We start from the raw sequence: 19,143 nt of genomic DNA, 5'->3' as shown, positions 1-19,143 counted from the left end.
ATCCATTCTTCTACCTCAGTTATTCTGCTATTGATTCCATCTAGAGTATTTTTAATTTCACTTATTGTGTTGTTCATCGTTGTTTGTTTCATCTTTAGTTCTTCTAGATCCTTGTTAAATGTTTCTTGCATTTTGTCCATTCTATTTCCAAGATTTTGGATCATCTTTGCTATCATTATTCTGAATTCTTTTTCAGGTAGACTGCCTATTTCCTCTTCATTTCTTAGGTCTGGTGGCATTTTGCCTTGCTCCTTCATCCGCTGTGTGTTTCTCTGTCTTCTCATTTTGCTTAACTTACTGTGTTTGGGTTCACCTTTTCGCAGGCTGCATGTTTGTAGTTCCCGTTGTTTTTGGTGTCTGTCCCCGGTGGCTAAGGTTGGTTCAGTGGGTTGTGTAGGCTTCTTGGTGGAGCGGACTAGTGCCTATGTTCTGGTGGATGAGGCTGGGTCTTGTCTTTCTGGTGGGCAGGTCCATGTCTGGTGGTGTGTTTTGGGGTGTTTGTGGCCTTATTATGGTTTTAGGCAGCCTCTGTGCTAATGGGTGGGGTTATGTTCCTGTCTTGCTAGTTGTTTGGCATAGGGTGTCCAGCACTGTAGCTTGCTGGTCATTGAGTGGAGCTGGGTCTTGGCATTGAGATGGAGATCTCTGGGAGATTTTCGCCATTTGATATTACATGGAACTGGGAGGTCTCTTGTGGACCAGTGTCCTGAACTTGGCTCTCCCACCTCAGAGGCACAGCCGTGACACCTGACTGGAGCACCAAGACCCTTTCCTCCACATGGCTCAGAATAAAGGGAGAAGAAAAAGAAAGAAAGAAGAAGATAAAATAAAATAAAGTAAAGTAAGATAAAGTTATTAAAATAAAAAATAATTATTAAGAAAAAAAATTTTTAACTGATTAAAAAGAAAAATCGGACAGACAGAACCCTAGGACAAATGGTAAAAGCAAAGCTATAAAGACAAAATCACACACAGAAGCATATACATACACACTCACAAAAAGAGAAAAAGGTAAAAAATATATATATATATTGTTGCTCCCAAAGTCCACCTCCTCAATATGGGATGATTCGTTGTCTATTCAGGTATTCCACAGATGCAGGGTACATCAAGTTGATTGTGGAGATTTAATCTGCTGCCCCTGAGGCTGCTGGGAGAAATTTCCCTTTCTCTTCTTTGTTCGCACAGCTCCCAGGATTCAGCTTTGGATTTGTCCCCCACTCTGTGTGTAGGTCGCCAGAGGGCGTCTGTTCTTCGCTCAGACAGGACGAGGTTAAAGGAGCAGCTGATTTGGGGGCTCTAGGTCACTCAGGCCGGGGGGAGGGAGTGGCACGGATGCGGGGCGAGCCTGCAGCAGCAGAGGCCGGCATGACGTTGCACCAGCCTAAGGTGCGCTGTGCGTTCTCCCGGGGAAGTTGTCCCTGGATCATGGGACCCTGGCAGTGGCGGGCTGCACAGGCTCCCCGGAAGGGGAGGTGTGGAGAGTGACCTGTGCTCGCACACAGGCTTCTTGGTGGCAGCAGCAGCAGCCTTAGCGTCTCATGCCCGTCTCTGGGGTCCACGCTGATAGCCGTGGCTCGCGCCAGTCTCCGGAGCTCCTTTAAGCAGCACTCTTAATCCCCTCTCCTTGCGCACCAGGAAACAAAGAGGCAAGAAAAAGTCTCTTGCCTCTTAGGCAGGTCCAGACTTTTCCCCAGACTCCCTCCCGGCTAGCAGTGGCGCACTAGCCCCTTCAGGCTGTGTTTACGCAGCCAACCCCAGTCCTCTCCCGGCGCTGCGACCGAAGCCCGAGCCTCAGCTCCCAGCCCCGCCTGCCCCAGCAGGTGAGCAGACAAGCCTCTCGGGCTAGTGAGTGCCAGTCGGCACCGATCCGCTGTGCGGGAATCTCACCACTTTGCCCTCCACACCCCTGTTGCTGTGCTTTCCTCCGCGGCTCCGAAGCTTCTTCCCCGCTCCGCCACCCGCAGTCTCTGCCTGCGAAGGGGCTTCCTAGTGTGTGGAAACCTTTCCTCCTTCACAGCTCCCTCCCACTGGTGCAGATCCCGCCCCTATTCTTTTGTCCTACCCAGGTACCTGGGGAGTTTCTTGCCTTTTGGTAGGTCTGAGGTCTTCTACCAGCATTCAGTAGGTGTTCTGTAGGAATTGTTCTACATGTAGATGTATTTCTGATGTATTTGTGGGGAGGAAGGTGATTTCTGCATCTTACTCTTCTGCCATCTTGAAGCTTCTTCATTTGGTCTTTGTTGCTGTGCACGGGCTTTCTCTAGCTGCAGGAAGCAGGGGCTACTCTTCGTTGTGGTGCTCGGGCTTCTCATTGCAGTGGCTTCTCTTGTTGCGGAGCACGGGCTCTAGGCACGCGGGCTTCAGTAGGTGTGGCACGTGGGCTCAGTAGTTGTGGCACGTGGGCTATAGAGCGCAGGCTCACTAGTTGTGGCACACAGGCTTAGTTGCTCCGCAGCATGTGGGATCTTCCCGGACCAGAGCTCGAACCCGTGTCCCCTGCATTAGCAGGCAGATTCTTAACCACTGTGCCACCAGGGAAGTCCCAATCATATTCAATTTTTGCATTTTAATTTTTTCCCCCTAGTTTCTGGGTAAATATTTGACAATAAAAGCAAGAGCGTTAGGAAGGAAGGAAAAGAAAATTCAATGTTGTTGTTTTTTTGAAGCTGGTAGATGGCTCAGCATTGTTACAGAGAACAATCAGATTTCCTGGAGGTCTGAAGATCATGTTCCCAGAGTTCTCATGAGGCAGGGAAAACTCCGAAGGGAGATATTTAAATAAATGGAAACCTAAATCAAATATAGAGGTTAGTTTTAGAGAAACAAAAATGTTCCATAACCCAGTGTAATTTTATTAAGTTGACACTCTGATTTCTCTCTCTAGTTAAGGAAGGAAAAGGAAGAAAGTGACAGGGACACCAATGCGATTTTGCTAAAGCTTGAAGCAAATAAAGGTCTTATGCTTATATTAATACTGCTCATTTGTAGGATAATTATATTAGAATCTTTCTGATTTAAAAATTAAGTATCTTTTAAAAGTAAACAACAGAATCAGGGTTAATAAAATTTAATCCTGTTTGGTTAAAGTATGGACTTTCTCATCCAAGTACATTTTAAAGTTTTTTAATAGTTAACTAAATTCTGTAAGATTAAGCACTGGCAAAATTTTTTTTTTTTTCTTATTTTGATGAAGAAGCTCTAAACTGACCTTCTGTTAATTGGGAGACGTTCTACCTTCTGTGGCAGTGCAAAAGTTTTACTTATATAAAGGAGGTATCTCCACCTTGTGGTCTCTTAGAGTTTTGACTCCAAAAACTTCAGGAAATGGTTTTAAAAGTCTGTCCTTCCAAACTCTAAGTGGGGTGTCTGACCCAACATCTCATAGTTAGCTGGTGACAGAGCCATGACTACAGCCTGTTTTCTCTTCCTCTCCAAGCTATACTCTTGGCTCTCATAAATGGAGTCAGATCTTAGTTACAATGCTGACAACATTAAGAGTAGGATTAGGGGAAACCTGCAGGCTAGAGGTTCCAGTCTCTGATATCTAGGCATCTCTTTTAGGGAAACTAAAAAGGTAGAATATATAGGAGATTGAGTCAAGGTCAAATATTAGAAATCCATAGCTTCATCACAGCTAATTTGGAGACAGGGTTTAGGCAATGGTTGAGAGATAGGGCAGAGGATCTATAAAAATGACTATCAGTTTTTGGTTATTTGGAGAGTCCCTGCTTCTTGGTCATAGTTACCATTTCCTATCATCATATCTTAAAGTCGTTATCGAGGCTGGAGACCCCTATGGATTGGCATGACAAAGTCAATGTAACAAAGTATAGAAATCGGGACATAAAATTTAAGTAGGAAGTTATATTTTCACCTGACCTACACAAGGAGATGGAAGGAAGGAAGCTGGAAAAAGCTCATTGTCTAGCATTGTACCATCTACATTGTAAGTGAGTGATCAGTGTTTTTTAAATAAATGTTTTGTTGCATGTATGCGCCACGGGCATAAAAGCTTCATTCATTCTTTCATCCAATAAACACTGATTGCACACCTATCACGTGCCAGGTATTGTGTTAGGGATGCAAAGATGAACAAGAGCCACTGTCCTTCTCCCTGCACTGGAGCTGCCAGCAGGATCCTTCATGACATATGATAAATAAATGAGCACTGTGCAACTTGACATTGACACAATAGAGGCAGGAACCCTGCAGTGAGGAGGCATATATAAACTTTTATAATTGTATCTCTGTGAGTTACTGGTTTGCTATATATATATATATATATATATATATATATATATATATATATATATATAAAATCTTTAGCTTTTTAGCTTTTTTTAGATGAGTAAATTTCTCTTTAGCTTTGCAAAATCCCAGAGGTAAAAACCCTTCTGTACATAGTGACTTTAATTTTCTTTTATTCTTCTACTGTCTTTTAGCAATATTAAATAAAAGTCAATCAAAAGTCAATTACTCAGGGACAGATTTCCTAGTTTTTGCATCATTCAGTCTTAATGGCCTCATCTTTTTGGGGGTTGGGGCATAGTTTCCTTTAAAGTCAAATTTTTAATGAAAGGGGGAAAAAGAAAATTATTCAAATTAATTAAATTTTGCTTCCTGTTAGCCTATCTTGGAATGTTAACTACTGGACAAAAGGTACTTCATACTGCTTTTAGATGTCTTTGGTTTTGTTGTTAAGGTTTAGGGATACCTTCAGATATCAGAAGACCAGGGAGATTTGTATCATGTCAGACTGTGGGTGGACCATCCTGTGGGACAGTGGTTCCAGGAAATATTGGAGTTTAATGTCCCTAGATGGTATAGCACAGCTGACACTTTCAAAACATTCAAACATAGCACCCCAAACATTTAGTTCTGGAAGGAGTTTTGGAGATTGTGTACTGCTGAGGACCTCAAAAAATGGTCATCAGAATTACCTGAGGAGTATTTTTTAAAACACAAATTCACACTTAGGCTTCCTAAAATAGAATTTCTGTTGATGGGACCCAGGTGTCTGTAATTTTAATCTTCCACCCACATGAGTCTGGTAAGCATCCAGAACTGGACACCAACCACTGTTTGGAACTGTAAAGGGTCTGATATTTTGCTCTATTGCAAGCTATAGCCTGACCCAATTTCATGGATGCTGGCAGAATACACAAGAGCTCTGCGTCGGAAACAAACGACCTTTTACTCAGAGCACAAGCAGGAGCCAGAGTAGAGCATTTGCACTAGTTCCCCAGCCCAACCCCACTTCCCGTTAAGTTGATGCAAAGAGAGCCAGATGATACCAGCAAATGAACGGGGAGAGGAATCCTGGGCTTGAGGAACCTGATGTTTTTATAATGGGCAATAAGCACATCTGTCCTTTTCTTGGGATGGAGACACTACCTCTGTCCTCCAAGGCTATTTGCTGTACAAATATCCTTGAAGAGATAGCCTGAACAAAGGAAGTCAATGCCTCTTTTCACAAGATGTGCAGAATCATGAGAGACCCATAGAGAATTGTCTTCCCCATGCAACTTTCCTTTTGAGGAGGAGGTAACTGAGCCTCAGAGAGTTAAAGAACTCAGTGATATATTCCATTAGTGGCCATATGAGGCGCATCCAAGAACCCCACTCTTTCTACACCTGTTTCCCTCATGCTTTCCCAGCCACCTGTCTTCCTCTCTGCATTGATTTCCTAGAGTTTAGTAAGATGTCAGAGATGAAATCATTGAAGGATTTGCTGCATGAGTGAGTAGTAATGACAAGTGCAACTGTTGAGGGCAGGCCAAGAGAGAACTTGAGACGGAGGCATTGACAAATCTATCACCAGCTGAGCTGCCTTCGTCCATCCTATTTGGCTTGCAACTAGAATGAGAGGGACACCAGCCTTTTATTTCAATTGACTTGGTAATGTAGACTTTGACTTTGGAAGCAAAAGGATAGTATTTGAAGTTCCTTGCTGTCTTCTGTTCCTGGCATTCAGCTCCCTAAGGGGTAAATGCGTATTAATGAAAGAGAGCACTAATAGTTTTGTAGTCAATTTGCTGTAGACATTTTTAGTATATTTTAATAGAAAAAGTAAAAAATAAACCAATACAGATCTATATACGTCACCTAAAAGCCTTTCTCAAACAAAGTGGGCAATAAATTTAACAGATTATTGAATAATGGGCCTAAAGACCAAGCACTGAACAATATCTATAACAAGGAAAAATGATGGTAAAAATGATGATGTTCTGAATATATTTGCCTTTAAGAGGATAAAAATTTGCTAGCTCTGACACTTTAATGGCAACTAAAGAAATTGGAGGGGCTTCCCTGGTGGCGCAGTGGTTGAGAGTCCGCCTGCCAATGCAGGAGACACGGGTTCGTGTCCTGGTCTGGGAAGATCCCACATGCCGCGGAGCGGCTGGGCCCGTGAGCCATGGCCGCTGAGCCTGCACGTACGGAGCCTGTGTCTGCAACGGGAGAGGCCACAACAGTGAGAGGCCCGCGTACCGAAAAAAAAAAAAAAAGAAATTGGAATAGGGAAATTTTGAAATAGTTTTTACTCCTTGTGAAGAAAATGCAGAATTTAGAAATCCAAATTGATTACCATTTACTTCTGGGCATTAATTAAGGAAAACCTTAGAGAAAACATGCAATTGATAACCGTCGACACCACTTAATACATTTTTAAAATTATTTTGCCTTGTTTAGATACACTGGCCTGCCTTAGAGCTTTAGCCAGTTACAAGATTTTAGAGCTTTGACATTTATGAAGGACATATCTTGAAAATTTCACAAGTCCTCAAATATGTAAATACCACTATAGCACAAAAACTTTTTAAAATTGGGGGGTTATTTTTCTTACAGATCCAACATATTTATTACTCCCCAAGAGTTAATACCTATGCAATTGTGAAATGAGAACTACGAGCTCACCTTCAGATGAGCAGACACTCGAAGATCTATCCCATCCAAGTCACAGCATGGTGGCAAGCAATTCAGAAAGATTTTTCACAAAATAACAAATCACTTCGTCTCATAGACCTTTAACGCCACTCATAACCAATCAAACCATGACTCAAATCTGTGAATGCCAAAGGGTCTGCTGTATAACAAAAGAGTCTATGCAGAAATTTAGATGATTAATGTAACTCCCTCTTCCCTCAAGGACAAGAACATTCCTGTGGAAGAAGAAATTGAACCTGCCCCAGTTAGGAGGATTCTGAAAGTTAATGCTCCAGAATGGCCCTACATGCTGGTAGGGGCTGTGGGCGCAGCTGTCAATGGGACAGTCACACCCTTCTATGCCTTCTTCTTCAGCCAGATTCTTGGGGTAAGCAAACAGCTGGACCAGCTTTATTCTCCTCCTGCCTTTGGTTTGTCTATCAGTGGATATTGTCATTTTTGATAGGTTGGCTCTTTGTTATAATGGACTTAGCTCTTTTTTATTTTTAAGCTTTTTTTTTAGCTCTTTTTTCTAATCTCTAAAGGATTAAAAATGTCTCGAGTCTCCATCACACAAGAGGCAAGAAGGTGAAGCGGCATTTCATTTGGGCTGGCAGCACCCTCCAACAGGCATCGTGTCTGTAAAAGAAACAGCACTATGGCTGCAAATTTAGTGTCAAAAGAGGGCAGTTTACCTATATGCAAACCAAATCAGAATGCAAAGCAGGTTGGTTGAATAATACAAAAGGATTGGGGGGCCATTTTGATCTTGCTGAACAGCTGAGGTACAAAGTTTGACTTGTAATGGCAGATGTTCATGCATGTTGTATTATGCTCTTCTCTTCTGCTGGTTGCACCATTGAAATGGGGAGGTGGGGAGAAAACAGGAAAAGGAAGAGAGAAGTAAAATAAGGCATGGATAAAGGATGAGCTTATTTCAGTTTCTCACCTCCTAGGAGTTTTGATATTCTCCATCTGACTTCATTGTTATAATACAGTAATAATAACGACTACAAACAATAATTAGGCGCTATCTAAGAACTGGTATACAATAGTTCACTAAACTTTTCTAAAAACCACCTGTGGTAGGTATCCTTATTGTTCGCATTTGACAAAGGAGCAAACCAAGGCGTAAAGAACTTAGGGGAGTGAGTGGTGGATCTGGGATTTAAATCCAGGCAGTGTGACTGCAGAGCCAAGTTCCAATAAAACCTTATCATTGCAAAATTAGTTCTCAATAATGCTATCACATTTTCTTAGTTGAAATTTACACACACACAAATCCTGTGAGATCAACAAGGCGGCAAACCTAGAATCTAGAGAACTGTAACAACTTGTTCAGGGTGACACAGGGTCACATTGGGTGATGGGACCAGGACTAGCACCAGCTTTTTTGAAGGATTTGTGAGAGTCCTAAGTTTTAGTTTCCTCCTCTGCTGTTCTTTCTCTCTTGCGGTCTCTCTGGCAGAGTTCCTGACCAGAAGTTAAGTCCCCTCAGGCATGAGGTGTATAGAAAGACTTGTATAGTCCACAAGCAAGATCAAATCAATCCTATAGGGATTCCCTGGTGGTGCAGTGGTTGGGAGTCCGCCTGCCAATGCAGGGGATACGGGTTCGTGCCCCGGTCCGAGAAGATCCCACATGTCGCGGAGCGGCTGGGCCCGTAAACCATGGCCGCTGAGCCTGCGCGTCCGGAGCCTGTGCTCTGCAACGGGAGAGGCCACAACAGTGAGAGGCCCGCCTACCGCAAAAAAAAAAAAAATCAATCCTATAGGGATGGCTTCAGCCACCGCTTCAATGTTCACACTGCCCCCTTGTGTTAAGTGAGGAAATCATCAGAAAGGTAGGAAATTGGAAACACAGGGGCCAACTCTGGTAAACTGAATTTCTGGTTATGCTGAAAATATTTTAATAATTAATTTATATTCATTAATATCTAGTAAATACCATACCCTAAACATAATAGAAATGTTCTTTTATTCACTCAATAGGTATTTGTTGGTTATCTCCCCTAGATTAGGGACTTGGGAACACAGTGTCAGTCAGGGTGCCTTCCCTAATGCAGTTTCCAGTCTATGAGGAAGACAGACATTAAACCAAAAAATCCACTCATCAGGGCTTCCCTGGTGGCGCAGTGGTTGGGAGTCCGCCTGCCAATGCAGGGGATACGGGTTCGTGCCCCGGTCCGAGAAGATCCCACGTGTCACGGAGCGGCTGGGCCCGTAAGCCGTGGCCGCTGAGCCTGCGCGTCCGGAGCCTGTGCTCTGCAATGGGAGAGGCCACAACAGTGAGAGGCCCGCATACCGCAAAAAAAAAAAAAAAAAAAAAAAAAAATCCACTCATCATTCATCAAATATTTACGCATCACTTACTGTTTTCCAGACACTGTTGCTGGTATTAGGAGGAGCAAGAAAACCAGAGCCCTCCTGCTCTCATAAAGCTGACATTCTACCAGGGACAGGCTCTGGAAATGCATTCCACTGAGCAGTGATGCAGATGTAGAGCGTGTAGGGGGTGGCACTGAATCTGTTAAGACCCAAGACTATGCCCTAGATGTTCACTTTTAAAATAATTCCAGGATGCCAACTTCTTTGCTGATCATCGCTTTCTCTCTTATAAATGCAGAGTATGGAATGCATTCACTCAACTTCACCCAAACCCTGTGTATGAACTGCTTTGGGAAGAGTCCTGGGTTCCCTGCCAGGAGACTTTTTTTCTGCCCTGGGGTCACATCATGCCACTTCTCTGGGTCTCAGTTTCCTTAACTATAAAAGGAAGGATTGGCAAAGATGATCTGTATGATAACTTCCAGCTCTAGTGGTCTATGAAATGGCCAAGTCAAAAAAAATTTGATGATCCAGTTATAACCCCTGCCCTTGATTATTGGTGGTGAGAATATTCTCTGTGATTCTTCTGGTCACAACCAGAAAATCCTAGCCTGAGCAATTCAGCTTTTCACTTAAGGACCGAAGGATCAGAGTAGCAGGATCTAGTTGGTGAAATCCAAAATCTGCTCATCGTTAAGGCTCTCACAGGGTTATATTTGCTAAGAGGATAAAGCTTTACTATTTTTCTTCTTTGATAAAGAAGGTTGTTTTTGTGTGCCTCTTAGCATAATTATCACATATTCATCAGTGGGTTCATGATGCTTTCTTTCATCTCATAGGGTATAATCATGAGTCAGATAATAGTCTGGTTTTAATTGCACTGTTTTCATTCTGACATATCTAAAGGGCACAATATTCACAGTTGGTACTGAGACCACAGTTTGGAACGAGGACCCAGCAGATGACTGGGCGTTAGGGGCCTGGTTGCTAATCTAGCGAAGCCTCAGTGTACACGTAAAGCATAATTTCTCTGGTGCACTTCCCCTCAGTTTATTTGACTTGGAAAAGGTGCCAAGTGTTCCAAGCACTGCAGTTTGGACATAGCATGCTGGGGAAAAGCATGAACGCTGGAGTCAGCCAGCCCTGGGCTTGCCGCAGGTCTCTGCTCTGTGCTGTCTGCATGCATCTGGGCAAGTGGTTTCCCCTTGATGAGTCTTAGCTTCCTTATCTATAATATAGGGCGAGAAAATCTACCTCACTGGGTTGTTTTAAGAATCCTAATTTAAGGAAATCCTCATTTAAGTTAAAGTAGGTTAAGTAACACATTTGCATCTGGTAAATAGCAAGAGTCTAGAGAATGTTCATTTTCTCCTTAAACAAACTTACCTTTACAAAATGATGTAGATGTGTGCTTGAACTACAGCTAGTCTAAAAACAGAAGAACCGGGGGATGGGCAGCCCTTTGGGTTGCATTTCAGTAAGCATGTACAAAGAACTCATGCAGTAGAATTTGTCAGCGGGGGTGGGGGTGGGTGGAGAGGTTACAGACAGCTGATGCCCAATCTTGAATTTAATATTAGCCAAACATTCTTTTTTAACCCTGAGAAGACGGGTAATATCAAGAGCCAAGAGAGCGTGCCCAGAAGAAAACCACTGCACTGGAATCTGGAAACCAGGCATTTCCTTATCTAATAATAACCACCAGCTAAATGAACTTGGACAAAGGACTCGATCTTGTGGGCTTTAGTTTCCCATCTATAAAATAAGAGTTAAACTGGCTAACATGCAGTACGATACTCCATGATTATAATAGGTGACCTTAGAGAGGAATGAGAATTGTGGCATCACCGTGTGGGGTTTGTGGGGATTTGTATAGTGATTTTTAAAACCAAACTGAAATATATCTTTAAGTCCTTGTGTTTGTAAACTGTAAAGTAAACTTACATGAGTTATTCCATGGTGGGGTGAATGACTGTGGCATCTTTTGAACCCACTTCATTCATTAAGAATGAATGTATTCTTTATCGCTAAGAACCGTAACGGGCCCAAAAGCTCTGTCCTAGAAAGAGTACATCTCATTAATTTAGAACCCCTCCCCCTACTTTGGAATTTGTGATCATTTCAACTGGTTACTTCTGCTTTACAAAGAAGGATTTGTTAATGGAGTAGTCTGCATTGTTTGCAGGAGATTTATTTGGCATATAGCAGGCATTCGGTAAATATTTGTTGAATAAATGGTTTCCTTTGAGCAGCTGCTTTCTGGCATTGTTCTAGTTACTCAAATTAATGCAGAGCAATAAGTAAGATTTATTGTGCAGCTCTCTAATAAATAGCTTTTCTGAACTCTCACAGTTACCTCACTTAGTCTGAATTAGGAGGGTTTTGATGCACCTAAGATCTATTTCACTGTAGGGGGCGATGTCAATAGAATATGCAGCTATTCTTTCCATTTTCTTATTGCAACAGCGTGGGTCCCAGTCAGTTACTTGAGCATGTGCCTGTAAGTTCAGAATATACTTATGAGTATAGTTTACCACTTATTATAGACTGAAAAAAAAACCCCACTCATAATTTCCATAGTTTTTTGAGGGGAATGTTTTCAGCTTCTGGTGATTTAGAAGCAACAATTTCAGCCTCTGATGGATGGAAGCTTTTCTGTCCTAAGACAATTCCAGTCAATGCCTTGATAGCTAGTTGCTTTTTTGTGTGTGTGCCAGCTGCTTTTATAATGATGCTATTATTTGTATATATATATATAAGTAATCTATAAAACTAATAATAGGCGAGGTACCTGAGTGTGAAAGCCATCTTTATTATTGGGGAAAGACATAGGTCATATTACTTTGAGTTTTGTCCCAGAATAATATTCTCAGATTCTCAAGTAACTTCCCCACTTCTTTCCTTCCTCCTTTCCTTCTTCTTTTCTTCCTTCCTTTCTTTTTTTCCTTGCCTTATTATGTAAAGAATTTGAGGCATTTCATCATATTTTTTATCTGTATCAAAGAAAAGCCAATAAAATTGCCTACATCAGGCAAAGAAACGAGACAAAAATTCTGTCAGTCATAACCACTGGGTTTCGTTCACCAGCCTTCCTTCCCCACAGAGGATTAAGTGCACATGTTCATAGTTAACTTTGGTTTAACACTAGTATGTTTAAAGTGAACTGGTTTTTAACCCAAAGCCTAAGAGAAATTTCTCTTAAACATATTTGAATTGATTTCTTTTGCTATTGTTTGTTAATACTAAAATTACTTCCTTGCTTACTGTCTTGCAAAGATTTTTTCAATTCCTGATAAAGAAGAACAAAGGTCACAGATCCATGGTGTGTGCCTGTTTTTTGTAGCAATAGGCTGTGTATCTTTTTGCACTCAATTTCTGCAGGTAAGGAATTTTATTTTTCAGTAAGCGATTTAGTTATTTTCCCCCTTTTCCTGTTAAAATATCACTAAAGACTCCTTTATGTTTCAGGGATATGCTTTTGCTAAATCCGGGGAACTCCTCACAAAAAGGCTACGTAAATTGGGTTTCAGAGCAATGTTAGGGCAAGACATTGGCTGGTTTGATGACCTCAGAAATAGCCCTGGAGCACTGACAACAAGGCTTGCTACAGATGCTTCTCAAGTTCAAGGGGTAAGCCGTGGTGGAAACCAGGCACGTAGTAACTGGAGTAGACTTTCTTTCCTTTATGTATTCCAATAATCACGTAATTCCAATAACCACGTACATATTTCCTATAAAACAGGAACTCGAGGGAGGATACCCCAGAGCTACACTTTTGCCCATTTCCAAAGTTGACAAACAGCAGCTAAAGCATACTGTCTCCTAGGTAATGCCCAGAATCAGTGTTATGGCATGAATCAAAATCTGTCAGAGTTTTGCATTTCCTCAGAGTCTAGCAATTGAGAAGAACTTTCCCTCCTTTCTCAGATCGGTTTTTTTTTTTTTTTTTTTTAGGCCCAGAGGCTCAGATTCCACAAGACTTAATGGCACCCCCAGAGGGTGTGTGTGTGGAAAAAAGCCTCCTTCCACAGGGGCCTGGCTTGTAAGTTAGTCTTAGGAAAAGAAGCTGTTCTAAGCAGCCCAGCCGGGAACCTGAGGGAAAGACGGGAGATGATTGCTATCTAGAATCCTGACACATTCCAAGGGCTGTCTTTTCTGACTAAGGGAGACTAAGCTGTAGTTTCTAAACCCCAGAACCTGTAGCCTTGTTCAGGAGATTTAAACATGTGTACAAGATGAGGCTACACCTTTATAAAACCAGGCATTTGGGTTAAAGGGATGAGAGTTCAGTTTGCCTCTCAACACCACTGCTCACTTTCCATGAAAATCAGAAAAAGAGGAAAAAGAAAAGTCATGGTTTGCCTGTGAGGCTCTTGGAAGAAAAAACTCACTATCCGGATTGGTAGTGCTGTCCTGTATATCTCGACTTCTACCAGTTCAACCAACAATATGAACCATGATATGGAGAATTTCAAAGGAACATGGAATTCTCTTTAGAGGAAAATCCCTGTAAATTTTTCATTTTGATCATTCTACGCTTTTTCTATTGTATAAATAGAAAATGTGTTTCCCGCAGTCATTGGGTCACACCGTACATATTATTTTGTAATCTTTCTTTTTTCCCTGAAACAATGTGATGTGAGCATATTTTGGTCCTTATATATCCTTCTACAATGAATTTTTAATGAATGCTTAATTCATCATTTTAATATATCATCATTTCTTAAAGAATTCCCCGTTTAGGTCCTCCCTCCCCACATAAGCAATTTATATCATTTTGCATCAAGCTTGTGGCATACCCTTGATTATTTTTTTTAGTTCTCAAAATATAATCACTGGATCAAAATGTATAATCATTTTGAAAGGTTTTAATATACATTGTCTTACTGCTTAAAGTTTTTACTAATTTTACTCTCAACATTTGAGTATTCTAGTGTCTAGTTCACCTTATTCTTGACCTTAGATTAAATAAATAAGCCATAATCTCATCTCTTCTATTTTTATAATCTTCAATCTGCAAGGAGCTTTTATAAGTTATTCATTATCACTAGAATTAATCTCACGCTGACTGGTCTAGCTCTGATACCCATGAAATGAGATTAGTCAATACATGAGCTCCCAAGAAGGTGTGAATAAGATGTACTTTTATTAATCCAGCCTTCAAGTGCATTGTGGGGGGGCTCTTTAATTAAAAGACCCTCCCTTTTTAAAGCATAGAACTACCATATGATCAGTAATTCCACTCCTAGGTACATATCCAAAAGAGTTGAAAGCAGTGACCAAACAGATACTTATATACCCATATTCATAGCACCATTATTCATTATGGCCAAAAGGTGAAAACAACCCAAGTTTTCATCAACAGATCAATGGATAAACAAAATATGGTATATACACACAGTGGAATGTTATTCGGCTTTAAAATACATGAAATCCTGATACCTGCGGTAACATGGATGGATCTTGAAAATATTATGCTTGATAAAATAAGCTAGACACAGAGGGATAAATATTGTATGATTCCACTTATATGTGGTACCTAGAATCGGCAAAGTCATAGAGATAGAAAATAGAATAGAGGTTAACAGGTGCTGGCTGGGGAGAGGGAGGAAGGGATGTTAAATTGAATGGGTATAGTTTTTGTTAGGAATGATGAAAAAGTTTTGGGAATAAATGTGGTGATAGTTCCAATTTTGAAGGTATTTGATGCCACTGTCTTGTACATTTAGGAATGGCTAAAATGGTAAACATTGTTATGTATATTTCATCAAAATAATTTTTTAAAACCTATCTGTTTGCTACAAAATAGCTTTTTCATGATATTTAGTTAGAGACTGTGTGTCTGAAATTGGTTGATCACGTTTGGTTTGCAGGCTGCCGGCTCTCAGATTGGGATGATGGTCAATTCCTTCACTAACATCACCGTGGCCATGATCATCGCCTTCTTCTTTAGCTGGAAGCTAAGCCTGGTCATAGTGTGCTTCTTCCCCTTCCTGGCTTTATCGGGAGCCATACAGACCAAAATGTTGATGGGATTTGCCACTCATGACAAGCAGGCTCTGGAGGTCGCAGGACAGGTAATCTCCCAGACCCACTTTTCAGACTGCTTATGGCTGAGTGGCTGTCAGACTGCTAAGAATGAGGGGTGCAAACAGACTTAAGGAAACTGTCAGCCTACAAACATTCATGGTTAGAAACTTCCCATTAGCCTTTTTCATATATGCCTCTGATGATATGAGATTGAGCAGGTGTGGAGAAATAGTGGGGAAAACACAGAGGGTTGCGCGTTCAGTTTCCTGTCAAACAGTTATTTTTTACACGTCCCAGTTAGGTGTAGTATTCTCCTTTGCAAGGGAGGATAGTTCACTTTCCTCTTTATTTGGTCTTTTCAGCTTAATGGTTTCTCCAGGCCATGCCAACCACACAGAGAGGAGTTACTATCTTTTTAATGGCACATGCTTTTAACTTTCACACTTCAGTGTCTGCCTGACTTGTGGCAAATGTCTTTCCCAAAGAGAACCATGAGATATACACAGTTTAGGTCTCTAATACACTTAGGTTTTAGCTATGCACTTTTTTTTTTTTTTTTTTTGCGGTACGCGGGCCTCTCACTGCTGTGGCCTCTCCTGTTGCGGAGCACAGGCTCCGGACGCGCAGGCTCAGCGGCCATGGCTCACGGGCCCAGCCGCTTCGCGGCATGTGGGATCCTCCCGGACCGGGGCACGAACCCGTGTCCCCTGCATCGGCAGGCGGACTCTCAACCACTGCGCCACCAGGGAAGCCCAGCTATGCACTTTTAAGAGTATGTTCTAATTAAATCTGTTATCAGAGGTAAATGAAGATATGGTGGCATGGACAGATATCAGGGATAAAGAATCATGCACACACACATATACACACCCTCACCTTTTAACAAATTTACTCTAAACTAGGTTTTTTCTCTTTAAAGAGGGAATGTGAACATCGCCCAAGTAGGCAGAAGCCAAAAGAATTTTGTATGCCGATAATAGGAAGTAGCCCACTTTTGTACCTTTTTTAGGATAGGACCGTAATTCAGAAACAGTGGTTATTTACCTTAGAGTAGGGATTGAAACAAATACAAATTTGTAGTATAGACTGAAAGATAAACTTCATACTCAGTTTTAATCTATCTTATATAGTATTTGGTCATAATTTTTTAAGAAATATAATCTAATATTTTAGGTTTCTATTATTAAACAATCTTTTACTCTCAGACACATTTAAAGATACCATTTTGAACATTTCAAATGAATTCACAAAGATAGCCTTGTGTGCCGTTTTTCCCCCCCTTCTCTCTTCCTCAACAAGTAGAGGCAACAAAGCCATGTTAGGATCAAGTAGAACTTGTGTTGAACTGATAGAATGTCTCAGGGTCCAGTCAAATTGATCTCCAGCAACTTCTCTATGTTCCCAGATGATGCCCCCATCTGTGCTGTATACTGCCTTCTGTCATTTGCACCAGATCTAATCCATGTAACGGTTGAAAATGTCATGAAAGCAGTTATCTCTGCTCTTTTATTTCTAAAACTCTTTTTCATTCTTCAGATTACAAACGAAGCCCTCAGTAATATTCGCACTGTGGCTGGGATTGGAAAGGAGAGGCAGTTTATAGAAGTGTTTGAGACTGAACTGGAGAAGCCATACAAGACAGCCATCCGAAAAGCAAATGTTTACGGATTCTGCTTTGGTTTTTCCCAGTGCATTGTGTTTGTTGCTAATTCTGCTTCCTACAGATATGGAGGTTACTTAATTCCCAATGAGGGGCTCCATTTCAGCTATGTGTTCAGGTGAGGACTACCTGGCCAGAGTCATAAAAGATCAGCACTCCAGGGAGGAATGGTCTGGTTCTATCCGTTAGCTTCTGCTGCTTAAACCTTCCCAAACATGGTGTCTTAAACAGCTCAGATTAATATTTCTTAAAGATTCTGTGTGCTGTCAGGGTGGTTCTTCTGGACTGGGCTGACTCAGTCAGGCTTCTGAGTGCCCTTCTTTCTCCACATGGCCTCTTAGCAGCTGAGCTTGTTTTCTTCACATTGTGCTCTCGGAGTTCCAAGTGCAACAGAAGATTGCAAGACCCAACATGCAAGCACTTGCCAACTCTGCATGCATCACATTTTCTAATATCTTCTTTGGCCAAAGAAAGTCATACGACCAAGTCCAGATTCAGAGAAAAGAGGAACGGACCCCATCTTTTGATGAGAGGATCCGATAAGCGTTTCTCCTTTACTCTCTCACATGGCTATCACATGGCACTGACACCTGATGGCTGTCCTACAGTTCAATTTATCCTGACACTATTTACCTGGAGATAGCGTTGGGTCCTCCCACAGGTTAAGGGCTCAGTCCTACAAGACTGCCCCTCCCCCAACCCTCCACACCAAAGCAAGTCCAGGTCATCACCTGTGCTTCTGACCAACAAGCTGTAGACCCAAGGTTCCCATGACCTCATCCTCAGCTTTGATTAATATGCTAGAGCGGCTCACAGAACTCAGAGGAGCATGTACTTACTAGATTACCAGTTTATTACAAAAGGATACAACTCAGGAACAGCCAGATGGAAGAGATGCATAGAGTGTGGTATGTGGGAAGGGCTTGGAGTTTTCATACCCTCCCCAAGAATGCCACTCTCCTCAAATCTCCACATGTTCACCAGCCCAGAAGCTCTCTGCACCCTGTCTTTTGGGTTTTTATGGAGACTCCATCACATAGACCTGACTAATTAAATCATTGACCATTGTCGATTGAACTCAATCTCCAGCCTCTCCCCTCCCCTGAGGTTGGGGAAGGGACTGAAGTTCCACCCCTCTAATCGCATGGTTGGCTCTCCAGGCAACCAGGCCCCATCCTTAGGTTATCTAGAGTTTTTACCAAAGTCACTTCATTAACAAAAGACACCTCGGTCCTCTCAAAACTTGGGAAATTCCAAGGGTTTAGGAGTCTGTGCCAGGAACTGACAAAAGACCAATATAGTTTTCTTATCATAAGTCACAATATCGCAGAGGAATAAAAAAATCGTATTGCAAAAGGGTGTGTACAGAGTAATAGGACAAATTAAGCATTTTCACAATCTACCATACTGGTTAATGCTGAGAAAATCTAAAGTCCTTGAATAAGATGGTTCCTAGAACTACCTTATTTGAGCTCTACTTCTTGTAAAGAAGGCACATGTCTAGCTGACTCTTCCTAGGTAGAGACAGCAAAGACTAGTCAGGGGAATTTTGTTCTTTTGTTTATAGCTGGAGTCTGCTCTTCTAATAAGTTTAGCTTTGAGTCCAGTTTCTCACATTTCCAGACACCTAAGTGTGTCAAGGTAGCAAGGGACTGGGTGCACATGCATATGGGTGTGGCGTGATGGGGCAGGGAACCTTGAAAAATGCGGGGGAGACGGTCTGAGAAAGCCTTGGAGGGCATTAGGAAAATCAGCCCGGAAAGAAATCTCTTCTCCAGCCACAAGTTCTGTCTGCTCGCCCTCTATCTTCTTCTAGAAATATAGAAGAAATTTTTTTCTCCTGCCCCACTATGCCCACCTCAACCAGGAAAGTCTCCTTTCTAAATTTTTGCATATGTAGAGCTACTAACCCCAAATCAGAAATCACAAACTCTTGACTTGTTTAGTTTATGTAAGACTTTTGAAGAATTATTTGCCAACGTGTAAAAATTGGGACACTGCAGAAAGCTCCCAATTTCTGGCTTCTCTTTAAAAAATGAAAGATGACCTTCCATCATTTCCTATTTTATTCCGGGTGCTTGTCATAGCTTTGTTTTGGACTGGGCTCCTAGAGATGTCTGGCTTTGCCAGTCTGGCCTAAAACAATTTCTGCTTATGAACTGAGCAGTAAAACACACAGAGACACCCCACACCACCCCA

The 19,143-nt window shown here is 41.8% G+C and overlaps 1 protein-coding gene across 3 annotated transcripts in view; it reads left to right on the top strand.

Moving 5' to 3' along the window:
• The window catches only part of ABCB11 (ATP binding cassette subfamily B member 11), a 103,127-nt gene that overhangs the window by 71,886 nt on the left and 12,098 nt on the right, over positions 1-19,143 (top strand). For all 3 annotated transcript variants that reach the window (XM_082840771.1, XM_082840769.1, XM_082840770.1), the window contains 5 exons: positions 7,151-7,315; positions 12,531-12,635; positions 12,723-12,884; positions 15,128-15,331; positions 16,821-17,062. In XM_082840771.1, coding sequence (XP_082696897.1) covers positions 7,151-7,315; positions 12,531-12,635; positions 12,723-12,884; positions 15,128-15,331; positions 16,821-17,062 — 878 coding nt within the window. The remainder of the gene's footprint in view (positions 1-7,150; positions 7,316-12,530; positions 12,636-12,722; positions 12,885-15,127; positions 15,332-16,820; positions 17,063-19,143) is intronic.

Source organism: Leucopleurus acutus (genome assembly GCF_964270905.1).
Source record: "Leucopleurus acutus genome assembly, chromosome: 6".
In the NCBI taxonomy this organism is placed as follows: domain Eukaryota; kingdom Metazoa; phylum Chordata; class Mammalia; order Artiodactyla; family Delphinidae; genus Leucopleurus; species Leucopleurus acutus.
The sequence above is the reverse complement of the archived record's forward strand: the minus strand, read 5'-3'. Positions and strand labels throughout refer to the sequence as shown.